This window comes from Dipodomys ordii, unplaced genomic scaffold, assembly GCF_000151885.1.
Source record: "Dipodomys ordii isolate 6190 unplaced genomic scaffold, Dord_2.0 Scaffold1, whole genome shotgun sequence".
Classification (NCBI taxonomy): domain Eukaryota; kingdom Metazoa; phylum Chordata; class Mammalia; order Rodentia; family Heteromyidae; genus Dipodomys; species Dipodomys ordii.
In genome coordinates, this window is record NW_012267217.1 from 28,298,967 (window position 1) to 28,310,078 (window position 11,112).

The window sequence follows — 11,112 nt, forward strand, 5'->3', positions numbered from 1 at the left end:
TTAGACGTGGGTCTTTAACTCTGGGCCTAGGCATTGTCCCTGAGCCCTTCAGCTCAAGGCAAGTGCTCTGCCACTTGAGCCACAGTGCCACCACTTCGGGTTTTGGGTGGTTAATTGAAGATAAGAGTCTCATGGACATTCCTGCCAGGCTGGCTTTGAACCAAGATCCTCAGATCTCAGTCTCCTGAGTAGCTAGGATTACAGGCATGAGCCCCCAGCACCCGGTCCTAATTTTCTTACAGAGAAATCGTAACGTTATCTACAAAATTATAGTATTTCTAGGATACATCTATGTCTGTAGTATTTTCAACAAGCCCAAATGTCTACTCTAGCACCTATAATACATTAATCCCTTGCTAGAAAGTACTTACCAGAACTGTTGGAGTTTTGATGAGGGGGTGGAGTGATGGGCAGTGGCTTTTTCAGATCGTTAGTCTTTATATCCAAGAGCTTCCTCTCTTTGATGGATTCCCATATAAAATCTGGGCCAGCGATGTGGATGTTGTTCTTTTGGATAGAATCCAATTGATATTGACTCAGAGTATCAACATTGTCTACGATGACATGTGTGCACTAAGAAAAAGGAGCCAATCTATTACATCTTAGTAAAAACAAAATTTAAGTAGGTATTATTTATATCTTGCTTTGAATTAGGCCTTGGTGGCTCACACATGTGATCTCAGCTGCTTGGGAGAATTGTGGTTCCAGGCCAGCCTGGGCAGAGGAATCTGAGAGACTCAGTCTCGTCAGAGGAAAGCTGAATAGGGTTGTGCATGCCTGTCATCCCAGAAACCACAGGAGGCCTCCAACAGGCAGATCACAGTTCAGGCATGTACCCAAGCAGTAAGCAAGACCAGATCTCAAAAACAACCAGACAAAGTAGGCTAAGACATGTTCAGCAATAGAGTGTCTAGCTGGCAAGCATAAGGCTTTGAGTTAAAAAAAAAAAAGTGTCTAAGGTAACCTGCTGTGATTTTTCTTTAGGTTTTTGAAAACTTTTACAAATTACATCAATTAAAAAAAATAAGTTATTGAGATCCTAGGGATCACACTCAGGACCTTGATCATGCTAAGTAAGAGGTCTTCCACCAAGCTGAACCTTAGTCCCAAAATGGGACTTTTATTTTGAGCCATTCCTGAGGCTTGAACTCAGGGTCTGGGTGCTATATCTCAACTTTTTTACTTAGGTTGGCACTCTACCACCTGAGCTACAGTTCTATTTTTGGCTTTTTTGCTGGCTAACTGGACATAAGAGTCTCTGGGACTTTTCTTTTCTTTTTTTGGGGGTCTGGTCATGGGGCCTGAACTCTGGGCCTGGGTGCTGTCCCTCAGCTCTTCAGCTCAAGGCTAGCACTCTACCACTTGAGCCACAGTGCTACTTCTGGCTTTATTCTTTTTGCTTATGTGGTGCTGAGGAATTGAACCCAGGGCCTCATGCATGCAAGGCAAGCGCTCTACCACTGAGCCACCTTCCCAGCCCTCTCCGGGACTTTTCTGCCTGGGCTTTTCTGCCAGGATTCTCAGATCTCAGCCTTCTGAGTTAGCTGGGATTACAGGTATATGCTACAGTCTATTTCTGAGTCTTCACTGTAAACAATGCTGTGACCTGTCATGTACATATCTTCAATTATTTCCTGGAAGAGGAAAGGTAGAGTCAAATGGTATTCATCATTCATTTACCTATTTTGTTAATCTGTAATTTTATTTAGTTTTGAATAAATAGTATATGCCTCCTACACAATATCTAAAAAGCAAGATAATGATAGGCTAAATTGTTCCTCACTATTGTTCTCAGTTTGTTGCCCAGAAGTACCAGCTGTGATTAGATCTTCCATCTGTGTTTCAAGATCTATTGTAAAGAGTATGACACACAAATGAACAGATGGCAACACATTATCCACAGGCTTGGCTTACTCCTGAATGTTGAGTGTCTCCCTCCCTCACTCCCTCCTTCTGTTCCTTCTTCCCTCCTTCCTCCCTCTCTTCCTTCCCTTCCCTCTCTCCTTCCCTTCCCTCTCTCCTTCCTCTTACATTCTTTTGGGGCAGAGTCCCAAAAGAGGTCTCAACTGGCCTCAAATTCACAATCCTTCTGCCTCCACTTCCTAAATACTGGGATTACAGGCATGTACTGTACCATGCATGCTGTCTCCTTTATAATAGATGGCATATACATTTCAAACATTTATATACACGAAAAAGCAAAACGTAAAACATATCTAAAAGGCTGTATACACACACTGTGTGTGGATGAACCAAGAAGGAAGAAAGGGTTAGATGGGCATCCATGCACAGGTGTGGTGAGGCAGGCTTGTGCGGGAAGCCATGTGATAGAAGCAAATGCGCTTATGCTTACAGGAGCATTTCATTATAGCATACTGCTTCCCAGGACAGATATGGCTCAGTGTGGCTAGTCCCAGGAATGTATCCAAGGAGGGGCGAGCAAGCTGGCCTTCGCACACATCCATACTGGGGAGAGCAAAGGACAGGGTGGATAGGCCTGGGATTGTGCAGAAATCTTTTTTTTCTTTTTTTGTCGGTCATGGGGCTTGAACTCTGGGCCTGAGCACTGTCTCTCAGCTCTTCAGTTCAAAGCTAGTGCTCTACCACTTGAGCTACAGCGCCACTTCTGGTTTTCTGGTGGTTTATTGGCGATAAGAGTTTCACGGACTTTCCTGGCTTTGAACCACGATTCTCAGATCTCGGCCTCCTGAGTAGCTAGGATTACAGGTGTGAGCCACCGGTGCCCGGTTTGCGCAGAAATCTTTAGACTTCAACATTTAGATTTGTTTCTAAAATGAGTCCTGCTAGCCAAGTGCCAGTGACTCATGCCTATAATCCTAGCTACTCAGGAGGTCGAGATCTGAGGATCACTGTTCAAAACCAGCCTGGGCAGGAAAGTCCATGAGACTGTTATCTCCAATAAACCACTAGAAAACTGGAAGTGGTGCTGTGACTCGAGCGGTACAGTGCTCACCTTGAGCTGAAGAGCTGAGGGACAGCACCTAAGCCCAGAGTTCAAGCCCCACAACTGACCAAAAAAAAAAAAAAGAAGATGCATCCAGCTGTGAAGTTCTATAACTAAACACTTTGGCCTACAGTTCATTTCAGCAGATAAAGGTAGCAAGCTAAGTGCTAGCAGAAGTCAGTCCAGGAAATTCTTATCTCCAATTAACCAGCAAAAAGCTGAAAGTGGGCCGGGCGCTGGTGGCTCACGCCTGCAATCCTAGCTACTCAGGAGGCTGAGATCTGAGGATCGAGGTTCAAAGCCAGCCCGGGCAGGAGAGACTGTGAGACTCCAATCTCCAATAAACCACCAGAAAACCGGAAGTGGCGCTGTAGCTCAAGTGGTAGAGCGCTCGCCTTGAGCTGAAGAGCTGAGGGACAGCACCCAGACCCAGAATTCAAGCCCCACGACCGACCAAACAAAACAAAACAAAGAAAAAAGCTGAAAGTGGAACTATGGCTCAAGTGGTAGGGTGCCAGCCTTGAGCCAAAAAGCTAAGGGACAGCACTGAAACCCTGCGTTCAAGCCCCAGTACTGATACCTCCTCCTCCACCATGAAAACCAGAAAGAGCTGGGCACTGGGGACTCATGCCTGTAATCCTAGCTATTCAGGAGGCTGAGATATAAGGATTGCTATCTGAGGCCAGCTCTAGCAGGAAAGCTGCTGAGGCATTTTTGTGTGTGTGCCAGTCCTGGAGCTTGAACTCAGGGCCTGGGAGCTGTCCTAAGCTTTTGTCTTCAAGGCTAGTGCTCTACCTCTTGGACCATATGTCCACTGCTGGCTTTTTTGGTAGTTAATTTGGTGATGAGTCACAGAATTTTCTGCCCAGGCTGGCTTTGAATGGTGATTCTAGGATGTCGGTCTCCTGGGTAGCTAGGATTCAGGTGTGAGCCACCAGCACCCAGCTGAGACCCTTTATCTCCAGTTGACTAAAAAAGCCAGAAGTAGAGCTGTGGCTCAAGAAGTAGAGCATTAACTTAAGCAAAAAGCTCAGGGACAATGCCCAGACCCTGAGTTCAAGCCCCAGGACTGGCACCAACAAAACAAAACAAAACAGAGAGGAAACATTTCTCAACTCTTAAAGAAACAGGACAGGTTACACAAAAAGTTAAATTTATACTGTAAGTTTTCTCTCTGATCTCAGGAGCCACACTGGTACCTGTCACTCCAGGAATGACTACTGGTGAATGATCACAGTGCACCCTACAAATGCTCTTCACTGTGACTTTTCCCCCTTCTGGAATAGATTTGCCAATATGAAATTCTGTCTATTTACATCTGTGGCAGCCAGACGTTGGTGGCACCTGTAATCCTAGCTACTCAGAAGGTTGAGATCTGAGAATTGCTGTTCAAAGCCAGTCCAGGCAGGAAAATCCATGAGACTCTTACCTTTAATTAACCAGCAAAAAGCCAGAAATAGGGTGACATTATCCAAAAGGAAATGTACATTTTACCTGACTTATATAACTGTAACCGCTATATACATCACCTTTATAATAACAATTTTAAAAAACCAGACAGAAATGGAGCTAGTAGTAGAATACCAGCCTTGAGTGAAAAAGCTAAGGGACAGTGCCTAGGCCTTCAGTTCAAGCCCCAGTACTAACAACAAAATAAAATAAAAAATAAATCTATGGCTGTGCTGCAAAAATATCAGTCACAAGGCATGTGTGATCATCCTGCAGCTGCCAGATGGGAAAATGCCAAGCTGGACTGCCTGGCCTCCCATGCCTTTCCTGCCCGCCTTCCAGTGGGTGTTGCCAATCTTTTCTGCTTACTTACTTGTGTAACCATGACCCCCATAACCATGAACCAATACCCCATAAGGTATTCCATTAATCATAAGGTAATTTATGAAATTTGGAAATACCTGAGGACTCAATAAAAAGGAAAACTTTCCGCCATTTTCCTTAATGTCAGTTTGTAGTTTTTTCTTCTGTTGACGAGGTAAGTATTTGATTTTCAAACAAAAAATACAATTTGCAAAGATTCCCACGGCCATCCTGAAAAAAAAAAAGTTTCAAGTTATGGGTTAAAAATGTTACTATAAAGATGACGCAGCATTTCATAAGTCAGGCAATGAGTATATTTTGGCGTGGGCAGTGTCACTCCTTTTGCTCTTTCCCAGTTTCCCTCTCATCTCTGCCCATGAGTTATATAGTTCATTTTTCAAACTATGGATTTTAGGGAATCTCTTTTCAGTGAATAACTGACAATAAATTTAGAATTATACATGTAAATTGTGGGAAGATTTGACTTATATAATTATATATAATATATAATAGTAATAATTATAATCACAATATACAATTGTAATCACAATATATGTGTTATATATTACATATACTATAAACTATATCTATAGTATATACTATATATATTATGTATATAGTATATCTATATACTATATTGCAAAAACAATGCACTTGTTATGGTTGAAATTTTATGTGTGTGTGTGTGTGTGTGTGTGTGTGTGTGCCAGTATTGGTGCCTGAACTTGGGACCTAGGCACTGTCCCTTGGCTTTTTCCACATAAGCCTCATTCATATTACGCAGAAAGCCACACCTCTAAGTTTGGCTTTTTGCTAGTTAATTGGAGCTAGGAATCCCTTAGATTTATCTTCTGGGGCTGGCTTTGAACTGCAATCCTCAGATCTCAGTATCCTGCTAGGATTACAGGAATAAGCTTGATGGTTCAGATCTCAAATGTCCCCCAAAGGCCCGAAAGCTGAAGGCTTGGTTGCTAACTGTGGCACTTCTGGGCTGTAGAACCTTTCAGATGTGAGGCCAAATAACAGGAATTTAGGTAACTGGGGGTAGGTTCTTACAGGGGATCCTGTAACAGGCATCCTCTACCCTATGCTGTAGTCATGATGTACTAGGCCACCAAAGGCCAAGGAACTATGAACTGAAACACTGGAAACCATCAGCTAAAATCCACCTTTCTCCCTGAAGCTGACATATCTCAAATATCCATCACAGACAGAAAGCTAACTAACATAATTATCCTAGATTCTAGAATATGTGTAGGCTTTAGGATTATTATTTGCTTTTATGGCAGGTATTATGACAACAAAAATCCTTTGTATAGAACTTGACAGGTATCAGTGACAGATTAGGTGTATGGCTCAACAAAGAAATCTTTCCTCCTTCGTGCCTTCCTTTTTCCTTTCTCCTTCCCCATTCTTCCCTCTCCTATCCTTTTCTTTTCTTTTTTTTTTTTTTTGGGTCCGGTCCTGGGGCCTGAACTCTGGGCCTGGGTGCTGTCCCTCAGCTCTTCAGCTCAAGGCTAGCGCTCTACCACTTGAGCCACAGTGCCACTTCTGGCTTTTTTCTTTTTTGCTTATGTGGTGCTGAGGAATCGAACCCAGGGTCTCGAGCATGCAAGGCAAGGGCTCTACCACTGAGCCACCTTCCCAGCCCCTCTCCTATCCTTTTCCTCTTTCTTCTCTTCTCTCTCCTTTTCTTCCTTCTCTCCCCTTCTTCCTTTTCTTTCTTTCAGGGGTGGAGATCAACCAAAGACTTTTGTACCATTGAGCTATACCCCAGCTCTGAAGCATTAATTCTGAATTAAAAAGAAACCTTATTTAATTGTGAAATGAGTGGCTGTTTTCCAGTTGATTACTTAAAGAGACTTATTGCTGGGCACTGTGGCTTACACCTGTAATCCTTGCTATTCATGAGACTGAGATCAGAGGATCATGGTTCAAAGCCAGCCAGGGCAGGAAAGTCTGTGAGACTCATCTCCAATTTACTACCAGATAACCAGAAGTGGTGCTGTGGCTCAAGTGGTAGAGCGCTAGCCTTGAGCTGAAGAGCTCAAGGACAGAGCCCAGGCCCAGAGTTCAAGTCCCATGACCGACAAAACAACAACAACAACAAAAAGCAGGAAAAGGAGCCTTGAGCAAAAAAGCTCAGAACAGCGTCCAGGCCCTTAATTTCAAGCTGAGATCGGAGGATCAAGGTTTGAAGCTGCTCAGGTGGGAAAGTCTGTGAGACTCTTATTTCCAATTAACCACAAAAACACCGGAGTGGACCTGCTGCTCAAACGGTAGAGTGCTATTCTTGAGCAAAAGCACACAGGCCCAAAGTACAGCCTCATGACTGGAAAACAAGCACACAAAACGAACATCAAAAAACCAAACAATTTATGTTTAAATGGTAAAATGCATAATTGTGTATTAGACCACATAACTAGAAATCAACTTATTTTACTGTCCCACACATTTATTCTCACAATATAGAAAAGAGTTATTGGTAAGAGAAGTATGTAGGGCTGGAGATGTAGCTGCCTTGTGTTCTATACCCAGCAAGACGGGGTGTGGCGAGCATAAATGAATTGAAATGTGCAGCTAACAATACAGTAACTCATGGTGAGAGGCTGGTTTGAATTCCTCATAGTTGTCGATCAGTTTCTGAAAAGTGAAGTTGTTCATATCAAGGTCCCTAAAGTAAGCAGCTTTGCTCAAGGTGGTTCCTAGCCAGGCTGGGTTGGTTGTGGATGCTGCTTCTTGATGCTCTAGCAGCTGATAGTGATTTGTCTGTCTCAGACACCCAGTGAAGCAGACAGGGCCTTTGTTTTACTGGCCTTTGTGTATCCTACTCCCCAAGCCACAGTCTTCACCTTTCACCAGTCCTAGCCTTACAGTGATGGGAGGTGGCTGCCACCATTTCCTGGCGTTGTCACGTTAGCTACAGGAAAAACAAAAACATTTAAACTAATCCTTCTTCTAGTCACACCCTGGGAAGCACCCCGGAGCTCTACCTCCTGCAGAATACTACAGTAGCCACACCTCCATAAGGGTAATTATTGGTCAATTCCTAGTCAGAACTTCTCCCCAGAGGCAGGAAAAAAATCCAGGACAGTTCTAACTACACTGGGGCACACAGGTGGTGGAAACATGTGTCCTTAGCCTGACCTTTCAGAACAACCCTCTACGTCAGGCTTCGTGCATATGGGTTGCCTAGCATATGCGTACTTAAAATTATAGGATGACAGGGGCTGGGAAGGTGGCTCAGTGGTAGAGCGCTTGCCTTGCATGCTCGAGGCCCTGGGTTCGATTCCTCAGCACCACATAAGCAGAAAGAAAAAAGCCAGAAGTGGCGCTGTGGCTCAAGTGGTAGAGCGCTAGCCTTGAGCTGAAGAGCTGAGGGACAGCGCCCAGGCCCAGAGTTCAGGCCCCACGACCGGACCCAAAAAAAAAAAAAAATTATAGAATGACAAACCTTGTGCATGCACACATCCCTTTTTAAAAACCTGCCAAGTCACTATCCTTCATTTCCTAAGTTAAGTCCACTATTATTACTGTGAGTTCCCTAACTCTCCATCCCTAGAAAGCTGAAACTTTTAACTGAAAAAAGCTGAAACTTTGCTCTTATTGCTCTTATAGAACTGCTGCTTTGCTCTAGCCTGCTGTTTCTTCTAACGATGGATTTTTCCTTTGTTAAACAATTTGCTTTACCACTTTACTTTTGTCTGTGTCTTGGTTCAATTCTTTGTTCTTGATGCCAAAGATCTGGGATCTTTATCACTCAGGCTACCCATAGATAAATCCTTCCATAAGATCAACTAGGCCAGGCAGTCCAGGATTGCTTAATTATTATGCATACCTTTCTCTTCTTACCCTGGGGTGGGGGGTGCTGGGGTTTAGGCTCAGAATCTGGGCTCTGTCCCTGGGTATTTGTGTTCAAGGCTGGCGCTCTAACACTTCAGCCACAGCTCCACTTCCAGCTTTTTGATGGTTAAAATGTAGATAAAGAGTCTCATGGACTTTACTGCCTGGGCTGGCTTCCAACCATGATCCTCAGATCTCAACCTCCTCAGTAGCTAGGATTACATGCCTGAGCCACTGGTGCCCCACATCCCAGGTCTTTCCATATTTTTACCTAAAATTCATGTCTGTACCTGTAAGGTAGATTGAAGTGCATATTTTGCCTTTACCTGAATATTATCTCTTGGACTGGGGTGAAAGGCAAGACTTGACATGTGGATCCCCTGGAGAGAACCAGCCTGAGACAAAAACCTGGGCCCTGAGTACTGGCCCAATAAAAGAAAACAAAAACTGAAACACCCCCAAATCCCACATCTTTCAGTTATGAATTAAAGTCCGAGACTATAGAAAAGCCTTCTGACACTATTTGCACAGTACAACTCAAATAGCACCATTCATGCCCTCCCCTAATGGAATTACAAAAGCAAAGCATTACTTTGGTGATGTGCGGGGAGGGGGGGGCGTGTTTCAGAGTCAGAGTCTTTCCCTTAGTAGGCAGCTGCTATATGTCTGAGCCAGTCCTCCATCCCATAAGGCACTACTTTGGTTCTATACCTGGCATCTTGCACCTCAGAACATAGAACCTAAGAAATGCTTACTGAGTAAAAAGATGGAGTTGGAAGTGGAGGTGTGTGTAGAGCATCAGGCTTAAGCAAAAAAGCCAAGCAAGAGGGGGAGGCCCTGAGTTCAAGCCCTCATACCAGCGCATGAATAAATAAATAAATAAACAAACAAATAAGCAAACAGGTAATAAAGATGGAGTCAACTGTAATGAAAGTATCTGCAACTTTCTCCCTTAATACTACAGCTTCTAGCACACAGTCACTTAGCAGCCCAGAAAAGGAAGGGGAGTTTACCCATATGATTCTGGGTTAAAACATGCAGTATTCTCTGTAGTAATTATTTTATTGACCTGTGGGTTCTGAATTGGGAGCCCTAAATATTCAGATTCCTTCAAGAAATAGCTGCTGGGAAATGGAAATGACCACCCTGAGAGTCCAAGCTAGGAGAGTCTCAAGTTCAAAGCAAATACATGCACTAAAGCTGAGCACCAGCTCACCCTTCGAAACCTACTCCAGCAGAAACATCTGTTAAGATTCTTATCTCCAATTAACCAGCAAAAAGCCAGAAGTGTGTGTGGGGGGGGGGCGGGGGGTATGGCTCAACTGGTAGCCCTGAGCAAAAAAGCTAAGAGATAGTGCTCAGGTCCTGAGTTCTTGCAACTACACAAAAATTAAACGACAACCACCCTCCCCTCCCTCTTGCTCCCCCCCTCCCCCCCGTCCCTCAAGTAAAGATTCATCACAGTTCCCTAAAGTGAGCCCTCAACCAAGTCTAAAGCTACCTATTTCCTGGCTTTTGTTCCCCCGCCCCACTGTCACACTGCTATGAGCAAGGCAGAGACAAACTTTAAAACTCTCTCTTCCCGGTTCCAGCCCACACTGTAAACAAGTTACTCTTCCACTTTTATGCTCGTGTCTTGTCTCTGGTCGCGGAGCACGGGCACTCTAGCCAAGGTTGCGTGTGGCCAGCGGTTCCTGGACAGGGTCCATTCGGGGCCTCACGCCTGCAGCACCTTGTTCCCACTCAGGAAGTCCTGATCACTTAACAAACCCGCGTACTCTGCACAGATCTGGCCCGTTCTGCACACACACACGCACACACACACACGACACGACGCCCCGATCGCGGCTCCAGTGAGCGCTCCTTTCCCACCCTCCAGGGTCCGTCTGGTCACCAGGCCCAGACGCAGGCACCGCGGCCACCGCCCGCCGCGACGACCCGGGGGACAGCCGGGCGCCCCCGCCCCGCCCCGCGGCCTCAGAGCGCCACCACCGCGGCCAACCACATCCCAGCCTGGACCACCCGACCCTTGCCCGGACTGGGCTGGGACCCGCCGGCCACCCTCCGCGCCCACACACCTGCCAGAAGACCTCGCCAGGCGCTCGGGAGCCCCGCTGGCCAAGCGTCTCCGCTCCCCGGCCTCGCAGCTCCAAGTGCCTCGGGATTCCAGGTAGGAAGCCGGGGTCCCTGACCTCGGGCGTGGCCGGCGGCGCCTGCGCAGCCACCCGCTTCCCGCCCCGTCCCCGAGCGCCACCTAGTGGCAGGGTCAGGCCCGAGGCGGGCCTGCCGGGCTTTCAGTTTCACCTTGTAGACTTTACCCTAGGAATACAAGTTCATTTACAGTTGATATCTAAGTGAGAAATGGGGGTGGAAACGGGTAGGGGGAGAGAATTTCCAAGGACGGGAAGTAGTGAGACAGGGCGTCAGGAGGAAATTAATTTAGGGCTAGTGAGGCAATCCGGTGCCTGGCATGCCAGGGGCTTGAGTTCAAT

General features: G+C 45.7%; 1 protein-coding gene across 1 annotated transcript in view; it reads right to left on the reverse strand.

Annotated features, from left to right (window-relative positions):
* The window catches only part of Parp4 (poly (ADP-ribose) polymerase family, member 4), a 114,109-nt gene extending 103,292 nt beyond the window's left edge, over positions 1 to 10,817 (reverse strand). The window contains exons 1-3 of the mRNA XM_013010523.1: positions 10,699 to 10,817; positions 4,876 to 5,008; positions 372 to 573 (exon numbers count right to left, since the gene is read on the reverse strand). Of these exons, the coding sequence (XP_012865977.1) occupies positions 372 to 573; positions 4,876 to 5,007 (334 nt within the window). The 5' untranslated portion in view covers position 5,008; positions 10,699 to 10,817. The remainder of the gene's footprint in view (positions 1 to 371; positions 574 to 4,875; positions 5,009 to 10,698) is intronic.
* Positions 10,818 to 11,112: the final 295 nt, after the last annotated feature.